The sequence below is a fragment of the Ursus arctos genome, unplaced genomic scaffold (genome assembly GCF_023065955.2).
Source record: "Ursus arctos isolate Adak ecotype North America unplaced genomic scaffold, UrsArc2.0 scaffold_20, whole genome shotgun sequence".
NCBI lineage: Eukaryota > Metazoa > Chordata > Mammalia > Carnivora > Ursidae > Ursus > Ursus arctos.
In genome coordinates this window covers 24,513,045-24,535,832 of record NW_026622875.1, presented here as the reverse complement: position 1 = coordinate 24,535,832, position 22,788 = coordinate 24,513,045, and the positions used below count along the sequence as shown (strand labels likewise).

The window sequence follows — 22,788 nt, the reverse complement described above, 5'->3', positions numbered from 1 at the left end:
CCATACCTATATCCTATGGCTTCTGTTTCTCTGGAGAACCCTGATTAATAATTAATCAATTATTAATTAATGTTCCAAAGTTCTTATAAATCTTGCCAAACATTCTAAAATGTGCTTGAAAGTGGGGAGGGATAAGCAGCGTAGAAATACAAAACTAATAGGTCAGTCTCCCAAGTAGATAGAAAAACACAGTTGGAAACATATAACTTCATAGTGAACATTCAGTTACAGAATCATTCTCGGTAATTATCACGTGTGTGTGTGTGTGTGTGTGTGTGTATGCATGTGTACACACAGGCAAACACATGTACACACACATCTATTTCACTTGGGTTCCCCCTGAAAGCAGAGCCTGAGGCAAGCATTTGGGAGCAGGTTCATTACTTCAGAAGTGCTCCCAAGAAGCAGAAGCGAGAGTGAAAAAAAAATGAAACAGCGGGGACACTGTCCAATAAAAGGAGCACTACTAGGGAGTAACTGCTGCAAACAACTGGGATTCAGTCCCACTGGGACTCTCTGAGAAACTGTGGGATAAACCTCAGAACTGTCCCACCAACGCACAGGCAGGTTGGATCAATTGCTCAGCAACTCCCCTCCCACCTGTGTTGCAGGCTGCCCTGGTATCGTCAGCGATCCTGCACTTCAGGGTTGCACCTGCAAACAGACTGCGCGGCCTCCCACAGCATCAGAGACAACCCTGGGGCCAAAAAGCAGAACCCCCAGGGTGCATGTGTGATGTGGGGGGCTGGCATGTGCTCAGGGCTGTAGGAGACCCGGATGTGGGCGGGGTGGGGGGGACCTGGATGTGGTGCCACAGTCTTCTATACCTCCCTTGCCCAAACCCAGCAAATAGGAAACCAGGACTCTGTTGGGAGAATCCTGGAAGGGGGATGAATGCACCACACTTGCCACTCACTGTCCCTTCCGCCCCTCACACACTCACTGGGATCATCGCTGCACAGGTCCTCAGCTGTTCAAAGGTGTGAGATACACAAAGGGAATTTACCTCCCAGCTGGCCAGGGCTGCACCAGCCCCACATCATGCCCTTCCTCAGCTGTACTCTGGCCCCACTGAACAGCCTGGTACCCCAGCCCTCCAAGCCTTCCCCCTCCCCCGCCCCGCCCCCAGATACCCTTTGCCCTCTGCAGTGCCTTCCTCCCTTGCTTCCCCTGGTTCTTCCCACCTGAACTTCTAGGCCTGGCCAGGTGTCAGGGCCACCCAAAGGTCAAAAGAAGCCTGGATGGAGGGTTGGGGAGAGCGAGAGACCCCAGGTGGGGGGAGAGAGAGATGGAGCAAGACTGGCCGTGAGTTAATGGCTGAGACTGGACGTTGGGGACATGCACTTACCACATATTTCTGAAACCTGTGAGCAAAGGAGACCCACCGCAGCTGCAGACTAGTAAGTAGAGCTGCAACGTCTTACCTGCCCTCTTTTAGTTTCCCTCACGTTTCCCTGGCTCTCCTCCTGCAAAGAGGGATTTGAGGCTTACTCTCCTGTCTCCCTGTTTGGCTGCCTCTCCACTAAACCCTTTCTCTGCTGCATACTCGACGTCTCCGTCACTGCCTTCGCTGCCCGACAAACGGGCAGATGGACTTGGGTTCCCCTTTGTGTGAGGCTCAGAGGCACAAGGCTGGGTCTCCCTTCAGGCAAGAAAGTGCTATTCAACTCTGAAGAATGAAGTAGGCTGACAGGGTGGGGGCACTAGAGCCTGGCCCTTTCTCACCATTGGGGACTCCCCGCTCCGCAGCTCCCACTGCGCTGACGGAGATGGCAGCCCTGACAGACAGTCTGGGGGTTCCCTCTCCTCTCACAGTGGTGGGACCTGCATTGCTCACTGAGGGCTCTTCCTACCCCTCCTGCTTCCTCCGCAGCCCAACAAAGCTCTGGCACCCCTCACTCCATCTTGGCAACTGCATCCCAACGGACCTCACCTGTCACAAAAGAGGTGCGCTCGCTTCACCCCACTGTGCCCCTGCTGAAGCTCCAAAAGTAATGAATACACGTGAGTTATGACGTCATGCTATATTTAAACATTCACATATAATAAGTTAAGCTTTTCACATTAAAAAAATACAGTGGTAGCATATAGAACCTAATTTTGGAGATAATATCAAAAATTAAATTTGTGGTCCTTTGAGCTCGAGGCCCCTGCCGGGTGGTTCTCCTTCCCTCCTGCCCCTGAGGGAGGCTCTGAGACTCTCCAAAATCGCCCCTGACTGCTCTGCGAGGCCCAGGCTATGCTCCCATAACACCCTAATCGCTGTCACTGATTACTCCCCTGTACTTCCGCCCCAGTCACCTCTAACAGCACCCCGATTCGGCAGGGAGAGGCTGGCACAGAGCAAGCACTCAGCAAATGACTTTGGATCAACCACTGAATGACTGACTGGGGCGTGTGTCCCCAAAAAGACACCATGTAAGGGAAGACTCATCCACACACTGTTCCCACAGGTGTACCAAATGCCAGAGAATAAAGATCAGGGGCTCCTTCAGGCTGGAGTGAACACGGAGGTGGGGAAAGGGACTGCTCATTACAATCCTTTCTCAAGCCAGGGGACCCAGGGGCACCCAGCTAAGCACCGCTGGTGGTCCGGAGCAGGACCCCTCACAGGCGGGAGGGAAGAAATTACATCCATCTTCTGCTCTGCTTCTCTCCAAAGGAGAAGATCTCTTGGTTACTGACGAAGACAAGAGGCCCAGCAGCCTCTTCTGTTAGGAGACCCTGAGCTGGCCTCAGCCAGGCTCTGGGACAGGGTCACCAACCAGGAACCTTGGGTCGCCCAGGGCTCCAAGGGCTGGTGCCAAACTTCTCCGATGGCTTTGAATGAGACGAGGGCTTCGGTTTTTCTCTCTGGCCTAGGTCCTGGGGGAGATCTTCCAAGGAAGAGATCTCCAAGTCACTCTCATCATCAGAAAGCTGCAGGGAGGGCAGGGGGAGAAGAAGATGCATTCTGACAAGGGAGGTCATATGAAAATGCTGGACAGACATGGTGGCAAATTGCAGGTTTGGAAGAAGCAGAAGGGACACACTCCTCATGCTTTTTCATGTTTCCCCATCTTTGAAGACCTGATCCGGAGATCTGGGGTCAGAGTGATTTCAAACGCTCCTGAAATTCCACTGGCCAAACCAAGGCAAGCTCTTTGGAAAGGCTGGTGGCAAGGTTGCTCTTGTAATTTAAACTTTGTCCAGATTTTTTAATTCCCCACATTGATGGAGCTGAAAGCCCAGAGTGTTGACTTTTCTGAATTCAGGAATTCCTGAGCTGAATGCAGCCCAGGCTAAAGTGGCCCCCACCCCACCTCCTCTCAGATAGCTTCTCTGGGGCCTGGTAAACACCCTGACTCGAGGAGTAGCAGAGTAACTCCAGGGCTCCAGGAACCCTCGGCCTGGAAAGCAGCTGGGCTGCAGCCAACAGGAGAGCCAGAGTGGGCCAAGGGCCCAGGCAATCCCTGGACCACAGTCACTACTCCAGAGCCCTCAGTGCCCTCCTGGGACTGAGGGCCACCTGGGCTTTGATAGGAACATGCTATGCATTTTCTCCCAGAACGTAAGGCCAAGCCACCAGAGCCACCCTAGCCCCAGGGCAGCAGGCTCCGAGCAGGGCCTCAGTCTGCTCTGGGCTATCGGCGCTCTTTCCCAATATAGGAGAAGGGACAAACACTTTTCTAATCATTTGGACTCACTAGTCACAAACATGCGCAGGCTACTGCTCTCCTAAAAACCAGAACGTGATTGCCCACAACCCCTGGTCAACCCAGGAGGCACCTCTTCCACTGAGAAGGGTGAGACAGGAATGCGAAGTACGGAGAGCTCTGAATGTTCCTGCCTAAGCAAGTAATGGGCATGTGGGAGTTGTTCCCTGACCGGACGCCATGAGGGGGGCGTCCTAATGGGAATGGCTGGGAAGGTTAAGCATCTGAGCTCTAAGTCTGATGGCAGCTGGAGCCTCAGAGAGGCAAGGCCCCCAAGACATTCTTAGTGATGAGGAATGGCCTTGAATATTTAGAACAAAGGTATCTAAATATCCCCATTATGCTGTCGCCTACCCTGACGTGCTACGGGAGGCCACTGCAACACCCCGCCCTCGGGAGAAGTCTTCTCTGCACACAGCCTGGTGTTGGGGTCCTAAGCTCAGGGAAGGAGGGGCGGGGCCCGCGGTGGGATAAAGCAGAGCCAGAAGAGAGTAGCTTCTGCAAGCAGCCAGGCACAGAACCAGGTCCAGGCTCTATCAGAGGCCGGAAATGGGAACGTGAGTGACCAGGAAAAATGACCTACCGAGCAGTGCCTGGCATAATGAACCAGAAGCCCTGTGCAGGGGCAGAAGAGACAGTGAGGTCACCTGCAATGTCCCACTAGGGCTGAGGCTGACACTCACTAGACCCCACCCCAGCACCCCAACACTTGGAGTTGGCTGTACTGGAACTGGCAGGGCAACCTCCAAGAGCCCTCCACCCTACCTGAGGCTTCCTTCCTGGCCCGGCTGCCCTCTGGGGCCCAGTGTTGGGCATCAGGAACAGACTGACCCCTCCAGCAGGCTTCTTCACTGGAGCCTCCAGCTGTTTCTCGAGGTTTTTGACCAGCGACTGCACCAGTGTTCCTGGAAGCCAAACAGAGGGAAAATTCCAGAGAATGAATGCCTCATCCTTACAAGTCATGACTAGTCTCTGATGTGGATGGAGGGGGTGTGGAGAAGGGTCAGGAGGAAGAAGGAAGGGCAGCCTCAAAGAAGAGGAGCAAGGACAGAGAGAAGGCCCAGGCCAGAGCGTGCCGGTAAAAAGAGGCTTTGACCGTCCTAAAAATATGGCTGCGGACAGAGGCTTAGGAAGCCGTCCTTCCCCCTTAACGGGAGGCAGAGGCAGAACCTCTGCTCAGCTAGGATATGGAAAGCAAGACCAACATGCGAACACCGCCTCCTCCAACATCTTCACTGAGAAGAAATATCATAAATATAAGTTATCACAGAGGGACCGAGGGCCACACAGGCTTTCTGCTAACTCCACGCAGGAAGGGGGCTAAGCAGGGACACAGACTCATGGTGACATGCTAAGACACAGTGGATGTCCAGGCCTCAGGAACGGCCTGGAAGCAGGCAGCTAACCACCGCCTTGTAGGATTCAAACGTCCGAGGGCCTGAGCAGATGGCTGGGGCTACAACAGCCCTTGGTTTACTGATTCATTCAAGGATTGTTTGTTAAGGGGCACCTGTTAAGGGGCCTCAGTCATTTAAGCGTCCGACTCTTGATTTCGGCTCAGGTCATGATCTCAGGGTCATGAGATCAAGCCCTGAGTCGGCTCCGTGCTCAGCGTGGTCTGCTTGAGATTCTCTCTCTCCCTCTCCCTCTGCCCCTCCCCCTATTCACTCGCATGGGTACGCTCTCTCAAATAAATAAGTATATAAATAAAATCTTAAAAAAAAAAAAGAATTGTTATGGGCCACTATGTGCCAGGCGCCATGTTCCTCACCCACCGCTCATTGACTGTCTTGTCCCGATGCTTCATTTTACAGCAAAGGAACGATACCCCTCACTCAAGCACAAGCAGGCAGCAAGTGACAGAGCCCCAACTGTATCAGAGGACCCCTGACTCCTGCTGCCAACACCTTTTCATCCTATCGCCCCACCTGGTGGCTATCAGTTCCCGGTTCTGGTGGATTCTGATGGACTGGTAGGCTTGGAACGAGCGAGTGAGCTCCTCCAACCTCCAACAGTTAAGCAATTCGATGTGACAAAACAAGGGGCAAAATGAACCTCACTCAGGTTCTTCCTTCTGATATCTCTGTGATCCCAGGAAAATATCTGATAGGAGAGAGGGTCACTCTCTCCAAGTCACAATGAGTTGCCAAATCAGAAAAACCAAAGAAAATCACAGGGTATTTCCAGAACTAGAGAAATCTGGGCTGGAGAAGGGCTGTCCCAGATCACTCACCTGAGGAAGCCAGCCCACCTGAGCCCTTGTCAGGGGGCTGGGCACTCCCCTCCGAGGTCTCCGTGTCAGACCAGTCCCAGTCATCCTCTGGCTGGGGCCCCATCCTGGAAGGACCACGTGGGGGCTGGAGAGATGTCCGCTGCACCGAATTGCCCTCCTCCGAGTCCTCTTCAGAACTGAACGGGGGTGTACTGTCGTGGAGGGAAAGAAATGAGGCCTATATGGACCAGAAAAACTTTAAAAGCCAAACCTCACCACTTGCAAGCGTGTTTGGTTTGCCCTGAGTCAGCCCTGCTCCTTCCTTAGGACCAGGCGACAATCAGGAGTCACCCTGGAGCATTGCAGCCACACCAACAACTCTGTTAGAAGACGGGGACCGAACTCTCCTGGTGCGGCAACCAAGGCTTAGGGAAGAAATGGGGAAGGAAAGGGTAGGATCGTCCTGGCTGAGAGCAAAGGGCCCTGGTCTCTTCATGAGGGCTTGGGAGGGACCCACCTGAGGCCCCTCCTGTTCGGTTCTGTCTCCGCCCCTCACCTGTCTGCAGAAGCCTGCGGGAGGCCTGGATACCGGCTGCCTGAGGCTGGGAGCCACTACCTCAGGCCTGGTGGGAGTGCAGAGTCCGGGGCTCACCTCAGCCCAGGCCCTGGAGAAGCAGGAGTGCCGGAGGGTCCCTGAGCTCTGGAACGTGGAGTAGGGGTGGGCCCAGGAGCCAGGCCAGGGCCACGGCTGCCGCGGCTCCGAGGAGTCGCCGTGGGTGGCTCTGCCAGCTTGGACGGCAATGCCACATGCAGGGTCCTGGACTTTGGCTGGGCCTCTTTGATGACCAACGGGTTCTGCTGGCTTTTGACTAGAAACACAGATAGAAATAAGTTCCAGGGCATGACCATCTGGGCCCTCGAGCCTGAAGAAGACGTAGAGAGAGGTTCCGGCACACTTGAAATGGACAAGTCACTCTGTCACTCTATACTGTAATAACCACAGCCAATACAGTCATTGCCCCCACCCCCAGGTGTCCTGCTGCTGGCCAGACTCGTAGCGACCCACCACAGTTCTGCCAGAGACCAGGAGAACAGCTGGTGTTCCGGGCTCATGTCATCATTCCCGGAGTCCCACAGGAGGCGGCAGGTCTGAGGAGTGGCCCAGCTTGTCTGCAGCTTCACCCTCCCGGTGCAGACCTAAGGGCTGACCTCACCAAGAGCACCTACCCTCTCTCCCCACCCACGCGGCCGCTGCAGGAGTGCAGCACCCTTGCAGGAAGGCCCTGCTGCCACCAGAGGTCGCCACAGGACCACATGGGCCATCCACATCCACCACTGTCCTCCCAAACTCAAACTGGGGGTGGCAGCGGGGCGAAAGGCAGGCCAGCAGACCCAGCCCCTCCCTCTTCCAAATCATCAAGCCCCACTGAGGCTGGGGGTGGGAGGCGGAGAGGATCCAGGATCCGCAATTTTTTTAACGGAAGGGAAGTGCATCGCAGGGGGTCAGAGTAAGTACTTTTCCATGAAACTCCCACATGTGTGGGCTGTCACCGTGTAGAATGTGTTTCTTACTGTAGTTCAAGATAGAAAACGTCTGAAATACACTGCTCTCAGAGAACGCATTTACACGGATCTTCTAGAAGGGGCAGACTGAAGGGAAGGGAAGGTAGACAAACAGGCTGAGGGGAAGTAACAACAGCTAGTTGCCGCACACAGAGAGGGAGCTAAGCCTTCTACCTATGGCACCCTCTGAGCCCCGAGCCCTTAGCACAGTGTCGTTCTCCCTGCTTTACAGAGGCTGCGGAGATCCAGGGACGCAATCAAGGAACTCCATGGAAGGAAGTGGTAAGTGCAAACCCAGGTCATCGGCCACCCCAAATCTAGGGCTCTTGCCACTCACAGCCTTTGCCCCAAAACAAAAAGAGGCACAATCGAGGCAGAGATCAGAGGTGAGCATTCACACAGCACTCATGGGACCTAAACGAGCATGTGGGCATAGAGCTGGAAAGAAAGATCTACAAAATGCTGTGAAAACAGTGCTCATTTCACACCTCCGAGACATGCCCTGGAGAAGGCAGGGCCCCAGGACCAGGGAAGGGGAGCTAGGCAAGGGGGTAGTTCTCATTCCCAGCTTTCTGACCCCAGGGGCAAGGGCTGGATAGGAGGGGGCACCTGGAGGAGCAAGATACCTTTCCTCTTTTGGAAGCCTGTCCTCAGAAGATGCTTTCGTTCTTCTTCCCTGCCTCCTGTCCCCTCTCTCCTCTGAGCCCATGCCCCCCCACCCCACCCCGCCCCTGTGCTTGGCCCCATCACACCTCCTAGTCCAGGCTGGTTTCCCAGCTGAGGTGGCAAGCCTTGGCACAGGTCAGCCTCAATAGATTTTCACATTATTGGTCCCTGTACCAACTAAACTCATCTCTCATATCCCAGAGAATGTGGTCCACACTCTGGAAAATTCCTTAGCATGAAGAGTTCAAGTTGGGTCTGCCCAGACACAAGGAAATAAGAGAGTCGGTGTTCCTCTGGCCACATGTGAGGGAAAGGAGCTGCAGCGTCATCCTGTACGAACAGCCTCAGACGCCCTGAAGCTCTTCCCAGAGCCCCCAATTTCAGCAGCCTGGTGGATCTAAGAATCCTCTAGAAATGGGGGGCTCTCAAACCTAGGAACGCAAGTTCCCTTTCCTTCTCAGTTCCTTGAGGACAGAGACTGGAGCGTCCTCACCCACACACTTGACTCCTCCCCAAGAACCCCTGGGCCTGTTCTTGTCACGACCCCCAGGGGCAGAGCAGGGGCTGTGACCTGGCCCAGGGAACCACAGTCCGAGTTCTGAGGACGTGTCAGCAGGCAGAGCTCGCCCAGCCTCTCACGCACCTCCCACAGCTCCGGAGCAGAGTTTTCATTTGATTCGTATTTGCCTCCACCCACAGCCCCAGTGCTCTCAAGCCTTGGGCCTTCTCCCAGCACTGACATGCCCGGCCTCAGAGCCAGAAACAGAGTGGGCGACTCTCTGTTGGAACAAAGGTCAAAGCAAGTAAAGCAGCGCTGAGCTAAGCTGCTGAGTGGGGCAGCAAGCTCGGGGCTGATCACAGACCCTAACTCTGGCTCTCCTCCAACGTCCCTGGGTGACTCTGGGGCCCACCCCTGGACTCTGTTAACCCCAACAGAGGACTTTCGGACTCAGTCATCTGTGAGGATGCTACGATCTCACCCTTGAAACTAATGCCCTGCTGGGGGCAGGGAGCATGCCCTCCTTGTGTGCAAACCAGCCTGGATCCTCCCGGTCGCAGCTCCCAAGCAAGCCCTCTCGCCAGCTCACCTGGAGCCTCGGTGTCTGGCTGGGACGCCAGGGCCCTGTTTCTCTGTCTCTCCTTCACTCTGCTGGTGGCTTCCTTGACAAGCTTTTCCCTCAGACTCAGAAATTCAGAAAACCTCTGTGCCTTCTGCTCCCGCTGGGCTCTCAGGAGGGACTCAAGGTGTCTGAGAGTTTGAAAGGGGATTCCCTTTGCATCCTAAAAAAGACAGAAGTTCCTCTTTGGAGACAGAAGCCCCCCTTCTCCTTCCCCTAAGCCTCTCGTACCTGCTGCTGGCCTCGGAGTCACAGTGATCAGCCCCGGGTTCTCTCTGGGAGAGGATGGGGTGAGCATCGGAGCAGGGTGGGCAGCGCTGCACACACTGCAGAAATTGTGGTGGCTTAGGGTCTGGGAGCCTTGTCAAAACATGCATGGCGGGTGCCCGGGTGGCTCAGTTGGTTAAGCATCTGCCTTCAGCTCGGGTCATGATCCCAGGGCCCTAAGATCGAGCCCCGCATCGGGCTCCCTGCTCAGTGGGGAGCCTGCTTTTCCCTCTGCTGCTCCTCCTGCTTGTGTTCTCTCGCTCACTCTCAAATAAATAAAATATTTTTAAAACAATAAAATTAAAATAATTTTTTTTAAAAAGTTATTAAAAAAAACCAAAACCATGCATGGCAAGATGATGCAAAGGGGCTGTGCACACCTCCATCAACACGCCAGCTTACAGGGCTCAGAGCGGACTGCCTTTCCACCCCCGACTGCATCTGAGGGTGGAGACCACAGCTTGCTCCCTTTTGTACCTGGTGCGCTATCGTCATGCTACACACGTTGCCCTCCATGGCTAACAACGTTTGAAAAATCAACTGCAAAAAACAAAAGCCAGGTAACCTTCCGAGACCTACTAGAAGTTGCTTGGGCATTTGGCATCCACCCAGAGCCCATGAGGATTCGTTCAAGGTTAGGAAGAAATGTTTAATCTAGTCTGATCGTAGGGCCAAAGTTAGATGGAATGGTAGTTGGAAACAAAGATTAGCATTTCTATTTAGTAATATATTTCATGGGTGCCTTTAATGATAAAACGCACGCTCTGGTTGAACACAGGCATGGGGGAACAATGGCATTCAAACGCTAATTTGTACCAGATGTAGCTTTCAGTGCCCGCCTCACCCACGGCCACTTGCTGAGTGGCATGGCCGGCCATGTGTGCCACTGATGATGGACATTCACCAGGGGACCCTTCCAGAGGGCAGACTGAGCCAGTTAAATTCTCTGTCAGAACTGACAGCACCTGGGTGGCTCAGTTAGTTAAGCATCCGCCTTCAGCACAGGTCATGATCTCAGGGTCCTGGGATCGAGCCCCACATCGAGCTCCCTGCTAAGTGGGGAGTCTGTTTTTCCCTCTGCCTCTGCCGCTCCCCCTGCTTGTGTTCTCTTGCTCTAATAAATAAGTTAAAATTAAAGGAAAAAGAAAGAAAGAAATGGACACAGAAGAAAGCAGCTACTGAGTGGAGAGCAGAGAGAGGTCAGGATGCAGGGTGACACCTCAAGAAACCGCTGGAAACGGAGAAGAGAGACCACACTGCTGGCGTGAGGTGAGGAGAAGCTGTGTGGGCTTGTATTCCCGGATATGAAAGGCACCCCAACTGGCCAAGTAAGATGAATAAGCTACACCAGTAAGAGCAATCAAGCATTTGTCAGGTGAAGAACGCCATGTATCTAAATGTTAGGCAGCAGCTCTTAACAACAGTGGCCCCAGCGCTTACTCTCTTTATGCCCATGCTTTCCAGTTTCTCTTCCAGGGTGTCCTCCAGGATTGGCCTGAACTGCTTCAGCAGGGTGGGGTTTCGCCTCAGAGCGGCCAGCACCTTCTGCTGTCCATCTCGGGAGTCCTCCAGATCTGCAGCACACAACAATCCACCAAGGTCAGCCTGGGCGCCCAAAACCTCCATTCCCAGGCCTCAATATTCATGTTTAAAACTTCCCAGATCTTCTAACAAATACCCAAGCCTGAGAACCAATTGTTCTAGAGCAGTGGTTCTCAAAGTGTGAGCTCAGCATCAGCACCACCTGGTAACTTATTAGGAATGCAGATTTTCAGGGGCGCCTGGGTGGCTCTGTCGGTTAAGCGTCTGCCTTCAGTTCAGGTCATGATTCCAGGGTCCTGGGATTGAAACACGTCAGGCCCCCTGGAGTCTGCTTCTCAGTCTGCCTGCCACTCCCCCTGCTTGTGCTCTTGCTCTCTCTCTCTCTCTGATAAATAATAAAAAAAAGAAAAGAACTGCGGATTTTCAGATCCCACTCCAACCCTACTAAGTCAAACGTTATGGATGTGGAGCCCAATGATCTGTGTTTTAACAAGCCGCCCCCCACCAGGTTGCCTCTCCTCCCTCAAGTCTACACTGGGGCATTAGCCCCAACCTTGGCCGCACATTGGAATCACCAGGAGTTTTAAATACCATTGATGCCTGGTGTTCTGATTTAGGCCATAGGAGGCCGGTGTGGTCCTCGGGGAGTCACAAGCGACCTGGCTGATTCTTAATGTGTGGCCAGCTGCAACAGCCACTGGTCTGAGAGTGGGTCGTCAACCTGAGCAGGAATCGGGATGCCCTGGAGAGTGTGTGAAAACACAGGCTGCTGGACCCCGCCCCATAATTTCCGACTCTGTTTATGTGGGAGAGGGCTGAGAGTGTGAAAACGTTCCTTTCTAACGAGTTCCCAAGTGATCCTGCTCCTGGTGATCGGGGACTAGAAGAGGCAGGCAGACACACGAAGAGGCCGAGCGCAGTGTGACCAGTGTGGGAGACCTCCACTGCGTGTGACAAGATGGAACAGGTAGGGGTCAGCCAAAGCACCCTCCTCAGCCTCCTCCTCTCTAGCACTCGGCAGCCCCTGTTGGAGGAACTGGTTCATCCCCTCTGTGGACCGCAACAGGTCCAGTCACGGCTTGTGTTACTCAGCAGATACCGTCCCCCCAAAAAGTTAGGTGCAACTCTAATTTCTACTACTAAATTCCAAGGTTACATGCACAGGGTGGGGGTGAGGGATAGTAGAGCAATAGTTAAATGAATTTTGGTTCATCCATTCGATAGAATACTGTAAAACCCTGAAAAAAATAATGAAGCAATTCTATATAAAGGGATATGAAATGATTACCCAAATAAGTTAAGAAAATAAACAACCAAATACAGAGCAGTATGTATAGTATGATCCCATTTGGGTAAAAGGGAAAAAATGCATACACATATGTGCTTATATCTGCACCAAATATCTCTGGAAAGATATATGAGACACCATAGCAGTGCAATCCCTGGGTGGAAACTGGAGAGCCCAGCAGGAGGGAGACCTACTTCTCACTGTTCCTACACCCTTTTGCTTGCTTGCTTTTTTTCTTTTTTTCCAAGAGCATAGGTTACTGTCTCAGAAGTAAAGAAAAAATATTACATTAAAAAACACACTAAAATACCCCATGGTGAACTCTTTGATGACACAAATAAAACCCTTTCCCGGGCGCATCTGTTGGGTCAGTCGCTTTGGAATTGTCATATCATAGCCTGGCTCAAGAGGGCAGGCCCTTGTCAGCGAGTCAGTTATGAGCGCTCCCCGATCTTTCCTGGGAGCTCCTTCCCCCCAGCTCCCCCAGGAGCTCCCCGCAGTCAGGGAACACTGCTTTTTTTTTTTTTTTTTTTTTTTTTTTTTTCCGCTTCTCTTTTGCATCCCCTTGAAATGTCTGGTTGCGATCTCTCTGCGTATCAGACTCACCACTGAACGGACTGAATGAAAACAGCAGGTGCCCCGTGCTGTGAAGAGGGGGCCGAGGCAGACCCCTGCGCGGCAGTCCGGGCCTGCGTGCCCTATGCACACTCACCATGTGGGATAAAACCGCGCGGGCCACTTCCAGCCAGCCCAGGGAGTCCTCATCCAGGGCTCTGCACAGTACCGGGGAGAGGCAGTGGGACAGGCACAGGGGACAGGCTATGCCTCAGACGCCGCTCCAAATCCCGCCTCCGCCCACCTGCTGGCTCTGTGACTCTGGGCAAGTCGCTGACGCTTTCTGGGTTCCCCCGACAGTGACCCACCGAATCGCATGTTAGTGCCTGCGTGTAGCCTGCCTGGCACACACCAGGTGCTTGAGAAATACTCATTTCATGTCCCTACTTCCCTTCCCCCCGGCTTCTGGTAGCCAGACACAGCGAGGGAGAAACAAGAGAAACAACGAGGAGGACAAATCTGCATTAGCCACCAGAGAAAGAGAGTCAGGCCTCACCTTCCTCAGAAGAGTCCTCTTCTGTGTCCACAGCCTTCGGGCCCTTGCAGGTCCCTGAGGAGAGCCCAACAGTTAGTGGCCCCAATGCCCTGGACCCCATCCCCAACTTAGAGGAAAGCACGGGACACCATGCAAGTGCCAGCCAGAATGAGCAAGCCCTCCAGGTGTTTCTTCACCAGGAGAGGCAGGATGCGGCCGTGGTCAAAGCACAGATAGCAGGAGCCAGACAGACCAGGGTTCACCGTCCAGCTCTGCCCATCACTGCCCAAGCGCCACATGGGGGTCCCAGAACCTCGCCAAGCCCCAGTCTCCTCGTCTAGAAAATGAGGATGATAACGGCCAGCCCACATTAAATAGCGGGGACGATGTAAGGAGACGATGGATCTCAAGTGCTTGGCGGAGCGCATGGCACCCTTCCCAGCCCCAGCCCGCAGGACATTTGGGGCCACAGGGATGGTGCCTCTCTGACCTGGCTGCAAAGCTGGGAAAGAAACGTCTGGCCTAGAGGCAGGGGATGGGGAGAGATGTGGGGGGTTGCAAGCAAAGAAGAAGTGGGATAGAGTAGGAAGAGCCAGATTTCATAAGCGGCTGGCCCAGGGCCTCCAAGCAGGGGCGGCCCCTGTGGGTCACTGGCTCCCTTTAGACGCCAGCACGTGCATCCATAGCCAGTCACACACACAAGCCACACAGCAGCACAACAGAGTACCCCAGAGGCAGACAGCACACACTCTAAACGGGCCACATTCGCGTAGATTTGGGGTCAACTCGCTACACCCTGGGAGCAAGGTAAAAGTTGATGGCTCGAACCACAGGCATGAGGAATTAGAGACAAGCTTTTCATGAACGCTGCTCCATCAATCACTGCCCGCAGGGTCCCCACCCTTCCCCGGGTCTCCACCACCCCACAGAGAAGAGCTGGCCAGGCAAGAACCCAGCGCAGGCTGGAGCCCCGTCCGCCCCAGAAGCAGATACCTTCTTGCCCTCCCTCACCCAGCCAGCGAGCCTGACACCCCATGACCTGTGAGCTGCTCTCACCGCTGCCCCCCCCCATTCTTTAAAATGACTGGTGGAGAATAGGAGAGAGAAGAGACCAAGACTGTTACAAAATGCCCCGTGCAGACTTACCCTCCTCCTTCCTGAGAGACATGGTCCGGATCTACAAAGAGGTGGAACAGAGCAGGTTACAGCCAGCAGGGAATTCTGCTCGGCGCAGTGGGCCTGCCCAGCACCATAAAGAAGGGACAGCCACTGTTTCCATGCCCCCGCCCCACTGCGAAGTAGAAGGAGCTCAGAGTATATCGCCCCAACCCCCCAGCGCATCTCCTGCCGTCCATACTTGAGAGGGGTCGGCACCGAGGCTGAACGGCAGCAGCCAGAATGGCATCGCGCTCCATTTTCCCATAGTGGGGAGGCAAGAATGCCCCCCTTCAGAGAAGGACTGTGATTGGAAGAGCAGGATCCCCACGCAAGCGGAGTGGGACAGGCCCACAGCAATACTACCGGCACACTTGGTGGAGAACCAGGGTGAGGCGGGCTCCCTCCCACCATGTGGGCATCTGAGCTGAGGGCCCCTGGGCGGAAGGAGGCATGACCTGGACAGTCACTAAACTGCTCAGCCCTCCCTTTTCCAGAAGGTGCCTCTTCATCCTCCTTCCACACAAACACAGGACAGCCGCTTGTGACAACGTGACCCCGCGCCACAGCCATAGCCGACTGTCTAGGATGGGGCAGAGAACTCCGAACTGGAAACAAGTGAAGTCAAGAGCCAGTGGCAGCCGACTGGTTTGGGTTTTGGTTTTCTTTGTTTATTTGTTTGCTTGTTTGTTTTGCCACATGGGACAAATATGACGTGAAAGCTGATCTTCAGAATAAAAGAAAAAATGGAAGCAGATCTAGAGAAAAGAACAGAGACGCACAGCAAAGGAAAACTGACCACATTCATGTCTCTGGTTCCAGTTAATCCCAGACTCAGCTGCTCTCCTGCCTTGAACTCTGAGACACCCTGTCTACCCTTAAGACAAATCCCCTCCTCTGCTTAAGCTTCAGTTGCTTTTTATTATCTACTGATGAATGACAAATCCAATGCTGATTTTCAACTACTTCCTCCTTTGCCTACCTCTATTCTAGAGACTCTAAAACTAATTATTTGCTTTCTAACCTTCCTTATAGCTATGGTTGCCCATATAATACAGCTTTGACAGATAAAATATAAACAAAAGTCTTAGGAAGGGGCCTTTTCATCAATTTCTTCTATTAAATATGGTTGTGATGGTTGGGGCTATGGCAGCCATCTTGCAATTATGAGAGCCAAGCATGAGAACAGAAGTCAACCTACTGAAGACGGTAAAAATGAAAAACTGAGTTTGGATTTCCAATGGCATAATTTTGCTGCTAAACCAAGGCCATCAACTGTCACCTCTTTTCATGTTACAATAAAAATAAACCCCTATTAATGTATTCTAAATCCATGTTTAGCCAAAGGGTTCCTTAGTGAAATATTTGCAAACAAGAGTTCTGATTAACAGAAGGAAGAAATCCCCAGACTGGACCCGAGGTGGCCAGAGCATTGAAGAGCTAAGTGGGGGGATACACAGTAAAAAGAGAAGCAGCCGGGGACGGGGTCAGATACGTAACCTGGGTGAAGTGTGGCTGGGAGAGCAGAAAAGCACAAATCGCAGGAACAAGAAGACTGAACTAGAAGTGACAGGAGGTGCTCTGCTCAGAGCATCTGTGTGGAGGGTGGTTTCAGAACCATGGCAAGGCCCTGGGGCCACACAGGGGCCTCTCCGACGGCAGAGACACCTCTCCACTGACCTGCAGCTCGGAAGCAGGAGCTGAGCCTGGACTAGGGAGTGTTACCAGCAGTAGGTGAAGGGGTCGGTTCTAGGAGACACGTGCTTAGTGAGTAGGTGCCTTCTCATCAGACTAGCTCATCTGACAACCTCATCGGAGGCTGCTAATTTAGGAAAAGAGTACTGGCCAGGAAATAATGTCTGCAAACACAGTGAAAAGAGCACAAGCTTTGCGTGGCACTGCTTGGCCAGGGCTGAACCCACCTGGCTCTTACAGGTAGACTCAAGGCAGGCACTTGACTTCTCCAGCCTGTTCCATCATCTGTCAAACGAAGATGGGGGAAAGCCAAGGTCTGCCTTGAAGGGCAGTAGTGAGATTTCATGAAGTAATAAGCCAAGTAGCAACCTAGTGCTGGCCCTTAGATGGTGTCTGGTGTTAGTGTGAATCCAGTAACACGGCCCCTAAGGACAACAGGGGCATCTTCAGCCTGGAAAGAGACAGGCTGCGTCCTCATCATTCTGTGGCCCTGAAGCCTGAGGACCCTTCTCTCTCCTTACAGAGCCTCATTAATGAGACCACTGCCAGTGAGTCCCGGGGAATCAGAGGAGAGGTCTAGGGGCCCTGAGGCCTGGCTGGGAAGAGGGAGAGACCTACCATCTCCTCCTGGGAGGCGATGAGCCTGGCTTGTTCCTGGAGCTGGGCGTGGAGAGCACTGATCTGGCGCTGGGACTGGGCAGCTGCTTTCCTCTGGTCCTGAGACAGGGAGGCCTGGAGCCTCTCGTTCTGCTCCTGCAGCTGGTGGGCACAGGAGACTTGGTCAGTCGGATATCAAAGGGACCTCTGAGCTCCCAGTATCTGCAGGGCCTGCACCTGCCAGCAAACACTGGCTACGGTTTCACCTGAAGTGGGGTAGAGGGTTCCAGACCTGGGCAGGTGGCTTTCTAACAAGATGGACTATTTTCCAGTTTGGGGACATTTTCAAGCTATGCTTGAAGGGAAGTGAGAATTGGATGCAGGCCCCTAGGAACAGGGCAAAAAGGCTCTTTGTCCAGTGTGACCACCCACTGAAGGACAGCCAGATAACTTGAGACCACTCAAAAGTCATGAAATGGTGTTTTTAGGCAAAAACAAAAGGTGAAGAAAATATGGTCCCCTGCTGTTGTTAGAGTACAGAGAAAATGAGACTGTTTCTACTTGCATAAAGAAACTCTAGAAAAATGCACCAGAAAGCAGTAAAAGTGGTCAGGCGTGGGGTGGCTGTTGGGGGCATGTAGGTGGGGATGGGGTGGACATGAACCTTAATATACTTCAGTGCATTGTACTGACTGTGCCTTAACAGGTTTCTTCCGCTTTGGGAATAAATTAAGCCATATTTCCCATTTTAAGACATTTCAAATAAAATAAAACCATCAGATGGGAATTAGTGGACGTGGGGGGGAATTAGATAGACATGGTGTCTATCATGCGCCGGCCTCTGATCTGAGCGCTTTGATCTCCGGAGCTCTCTGCGGGCAGCACCCGGGGCTCCTGTCAATCAGCTTCCTCCTCAACTTGCTTCCTCCTCAGGGGCATTTTCATGCAAGCTGTTTTCTCATCCTGAGGCCTGCTGCTCTCTGTTCCCTGGTCTCAGTATCTGAGCCCTTCCATTTGGGCTCCCCCTGAATGATGGCTGAGGTCCACAGCCACCTGGTTCTCTCCTGGGTGGGGTTTCAAAGAAGGGCCCAAACATGAAATGACCAGTCAATGCATCTGAGGTTTCCAGCACAGCTCTCCATGGGGGGCTGAAGGGGTCCCTGCATAGGGGACCACAGAGTAATGCAGGTGTTGGGTTCAGAAGAAAAGGCCCAGAGGCCCCTACTCCTGGCCAGGGAGGCTGCTGTCCGGGCAGCTGACCTCTTCCGTGTATTGATGGGGGTCGGCCTCTAGGAACACCATCAGCAACAAAATACCAGCCAACCGGCTTGAGGGGGGTAGTGGTGGAGGATGGGGGTGCGGTAGGATAAGAGGAGGTCTCGGGGAAACGGCTCCCCCAGACCACCCAAGCAGAGTTACCTCTCGCTTCTGAGCTGCGTGCTCTCCCTGAAGTTCCCTCATTTTTCTCTTCCACTCTGCTTTCTGAAAAAAGATAAATGTTGTCAAACGGGCCTCTGGATATTCAAATATACTATAAAGCTGCAGGAATTAAAAAGTACTGACTCATGATTAGGCAGAGTAGTGAAAAGAAAAGAAAATCCAGACAAAGATGGAGGGGAAAATAGAATCTTAGTCTGGAGAAAATAGATTATTGACAAATGGAGTTCAAACAGATGGCTACCTGCCTAGAAAGAAAATATATGAACTTGAATCTTTATTTTATATCTTAAACCAAAATAAGTTTTAGGTGGGCCAAAGATGAAACTTAAAAAAATGGAAGTGACATCAGCAAGAAGGTGCCGTAGGAGATTCCAGCTCTCAAAGCACCCACAGGTGAGGGTTTCTTTACGGAAGCCCAGGAGTCCTCCTGAGTTTCCAGCACCTCCAAGGAGGGGGAAGAAACAAAACCCTGAGTATAGATGCATTCCAGAGAAGTTTCACTTTACCTGCATCAGCTCTCCCCAAGGTGGCACAGCTCAGTGCCAAGAGAGACGCCCCTCAGCCCGCAATCCTTCCCACAGAGGAAAGTGAGAGCGAGTGAGCACCCACAGCCCCGGCCTCACGGGCTGCTGCCCAGGAGGCCCACGTCTGTCCCACCCCTCCCAGAACTGCGGGACAGGGCAGAGCAGAATCAGCCTGTGGTGCTGGCACAGGGATCTCAACAACCAGCCGCAGACCCAACTGGCTGGTTTGTGGGCACCAAGAGGTGTAAGATGAGAAGTATTTATATGCAACCGATATTAAGTTGTTATCAGCTTAAAATAGCTGGCTGTACTTTAAGATGGTTTACGTAAGCCTCACGCTAACCCCAAAAAACCCTATAGCAGATGTGCAAAAGATAAAGGAATCAAAGCATACCACCACAAAATAAAATCATCAAATCAAAAAGGAAGGCAGCAAGAGAGGAGGAAAGGAACAAAGTAACTACAAAACAGTCTGAAAACAATTAATGAAATGGCAATAGTAAGTCCTCACTCACCATTAATTACTTTAAAGTGGATTAAGTTCTCCAATCAAAAGACAGAGTGAGCGAACAGATTAGAAAAACAAGATCCAGCTACAGGCTGCCTACAGGAGACACTTTAAGGACACACATAGGCTGAAACTGAAGGGATGGGAAAAGATATTTCATGCAAACCGTAACCAGAATAGGGGTACTATATCTCCATCAGGCCACAAAGGCTTTGAGTAAAAAACTGTTACAAGAGACAAAGATGGTCACTATATAATGATAAAGTGGTCAGTTCATCAATAAAACAATTGTAAATATATAAGCATCCAAAATCAGAGCACCTAAATATATAAAGCAAATATTAATTCAACTGAAGGGAGAAATAGCAATACAGTAAGAGTGTGGGGCTGTATACTTAAAATTTACTAAGAAGGTAGATCTTATGTTGTGCTATCACCACACACACAAAGAAAATAATAATAATAATAATAATAATAATAATAATAATAATAAAAGACGGTGGGAGGAAACTCTGGGAGGTGATGGATATGACCGTGGCCTGATGGAGGTGATGGTTTCAAGGGTAAATACCATCCCCAAACTCACTGAGTCACGGACATCAAATACGTACAACATTTTACATGCCAATCATGCCTCAATACAGAGGTACATATGAATTAAAGAATAAATAAATAAGGCTAAAAAGGCACGAAAAGGAAACACAAAAACATTTTAAACCTCAGAGTGGCTGTAAACAAAAGATTGATAATTTGATCATTCTGACCACATAAACATTATAAATTTCGTATGGCCTAAACCACGACAAACAAAATTGAAGGAACAATGTTGTGTGGAAAACAACCACAAGAACAAGAAAGGGTTGGGTTAAGTTCCATATATTCCACAAACTCTCAAATTGGTAAGGAAATCCATAGAAAATGACGCAAAGGAGGAGAACAGAGGTCATAGGAAAAAAAATAACTTTCTTAATGTGAAACTTGTAAAACACTAAGCAGCAGAAACACTTTGCTGCTGTCAGTTAGACTTAAGCTCTTTCTTCAGTCTCAGCAGAAACAGAAGCCCAGCCTGGCTGAGCGCTCAGGCCCCTCCTGGTCGCGGAGCGATCGGTGACGCAGACCGCACGGGTCGTCGTAAGGCTCCCGCGGCGCCGGCCGCCGGCTCAGGAGAGCGGACTGGGCGCCAGCCCTCCCACTCCACATGCAGGGCCTCTCAGCCGCAGCGTGAAATCGGCCGGGGCGGAAAATGGCAACTGCTACAAAGTAAAGCTTTTCTAGGTCCAGAGAGTGGTTGTTAGATATTTACCATCACCCACGAGACCCACCCCAAATGCCTTCAAAACGGGAGACCCGCACGCTTCCTAGGAGTTGTTTTCAATGGGCTGGAATCAAAATGAGGGTAAAGGTACCCAGTAAGGGGCATAACTGTATGTATTTTGAAAAGATCCCAGGCAAACCTGAAACTGCACGCATGTGTATCACCAGCCTCACCCGAGAACCCCAAGAATCCGATCCCAAGCCTTCCTGCACTGGCAGACGGGCTGCAAATACAAAACTCGATGTCTTCCAACTTCGGTAAAACCATAGAGCAAAACTGAGAAACTCTGTTGAAAGCAGCATGGCTGGCTGTGGGGAAAGGGCAGGAGCCACCAGCTCACCTGCGTGTCCATCTCCTCCCTCAGGACCCGGAGCTCCTGGGTCTGCCTGAGCCGCTCCTCGGACTCCTCATCCCGCAGCGACCCGAGGTTGGACCCCGCCACACGGTGGGACCGCAGCGCCTGCAGCTTCTGAAGGGCCCGGACACAGTTTTATTTAGACGAAGATCTAATCTGGTCTTTTCTACCTTGACCAATGCCAGAAGGGCACACCTTGCCCCGCGACAAACTCCAGCTTGTCCTCACCAGACATCTACGCGCCTGCGCAGACTCATGCAAGTCTGCCTCCCCCTCCACGAGGGCTCCCCTGAGAGCTCGGGGCTTACACACGAGAAGCAGGTGCCCGTGGATGAACAGAGCAGAATTTCAACTGCACTGAAATCCGGCTGTATCCCAAACTCGGAGCTCGCCAGACATTTCTGCCCCCGTTTCCTCCTCAGTCTCAAATAGGCTGAAGAGACTCAGACTCTTGGAGCCTTGGGGAGCGTCTCATGCACTCTCGACCATTCCCTGAGGACTCCTGTCCCTCCTCCCACCAAAAGATGCTGGCTGTCACCAAGCAGGGCTGGCTTGGCCTGGCTTGCAGTGGTGTCACCAAGACCTAATGATTCCTGAGCCAGCAGTGTGTGATGTGAAGGAAAAGGCACAGAAAAGGGGATCCGAGAGAAGAGGCCTTGACCCCTATAATTTTAAACATCATGGCTGCAGTCCCAAAAGTATAGTATCTCCACCTCTATTACTGCACAAAACTCATAAGCCCTATTAAAGCTTTAAAGAACTGCAAGTCCCTGAGTTTAACTTGTTATCATTCTTGCTCATCTTTAATTCTCCTCTACTGCTAACGCAATATCAGGGATCAGTGTTAACCATTTAGAGTGGACTGTTTTCGTAGCGTCTAATGCTTTTTCAAGCGTATGCACAACCCTCGGCTTCTGACGCGTCGTTTCTGTCTTCACACCGATGCTTAGACAACCAGAGAGCTGGCTCTCTCGGCATCACAAACCTTCCTGGCAATTTCCATTCAACTAGGGATTCCATCGGCAGCTGGATTTACCCTACATCGTATCTCAACTTCTCTCTGCAGTCAGGTAACTTGGCCAAAGTGACTTCAGAGGCCTTGGTATCAAGGGGGAAATTTTGAGGAGAAACATCTTCGAGAAGTATCTCCCTTTCATTGGCCCTCCTAACAGCGAGGGGAATCTTTTCTGTGTAATGAGATGGACGGACTTACGGTGTTATTCACACTCAATTGTAAATAAGATCTCATCTTTTTCTCCCCCAAATTAGAAAAAAACTAACCAAATAATTGTCCAAATGCACTGAGAATTGTGTATCCAGTTTGGTTCCTATAATAAAAGTAAAATCATAAAATGTCACTTGAGAGGAGGTGGGGGAGACACACAAACCCAAAAGCCCAGCATAAGCAATCCTAGAGAGGAAAGGCCAGACAAGTGAGGTTCCAGCTTAGGAAAATGTGACCCAAGTTTAAAAGAAACCATGGATGGGGGCACCTGGGTGGCACAGCGGTTAAGCGTCTGCCTTCGGCTCAGGGCGTGATCCCGACATTATGGGATCGAGCCCCACATCAGGCTCCTCTGCTGGGAGCCTGCTTCTTCCTCTCCCACTCCCCCTGCTGTGTCCCTCTCTCGCTGGCTGTCTCTGTCTCTGTCAAATAAATAAATAAAATCTTTAAAAAATAAATAAATAAATAAATAAATAAATAAAATAATAATAAAAAAAAAGAAACCATGGATGGTAAGAATTATGTCCTCATTC

The 22,788-nt window shown here is 51.8% G+C and overlaps 1 protein-coding gene across 4 annotated transcripts in view; it reads right to left on the bottom strand.

Annotated features, from left to right (window-relative positions):
- Positions 1-2,012: 2,012 nt before the first annotated feature.
- DZIP1L (DAZ interacting zinc finger protein 1 like) overlaps positions 2,013-22,788 on the bottom strand; it is a 36,401-nt gene continuing 15,625 nt past the window's right edge. For all 4 annotated transcript variants that reach the window (XM_026497100.4, XM_057316001.1, XM_057316002.1 and 1 more), the window contains 11 exons: positions 21,016-21,144; positions 18,308-18,370; positions 16,910-17,050; positions 14,588-14,618; positions 13,463-13,516; positions 10,962-11,095; positions 9,225-9,417; positions 6,560-6,776; positions 5,929-6,119; positions 4,461-4,600; positions 2,013-2,919 (listed from right to left, as the gene is read on the bottom strand). In XM_026497100.4, coding sequence (XP_026352885.2) covers positions 2,758-2,919; positions 4,461-4,600; positions 5,929-6,119; positions 6,560-6,776; positions 9,225-9,417; positions 10,962-11,095; positions 13,463-13,516; positions 14,588-14,618; positions 16,910-17,050; positions 18,308-18,370; positions 21,016-21,144 — 1,455 coding nt within the window. In that variant the 3' untranslated portion in view covers positions 2,013-2,757. The remainder of the gene's footprint in view (positions 2,920-4,460; positions 4,601-5,928; positions 6,120-6,559; positions 6,777-9,224; positions 9,418-10,961; positions 11,096-13,462; positions 13,517-14,587; positions 14,619-16,909; positions 17,051-18,307; positions 18,371-21,015; positions 21,145-22,788) is intronic.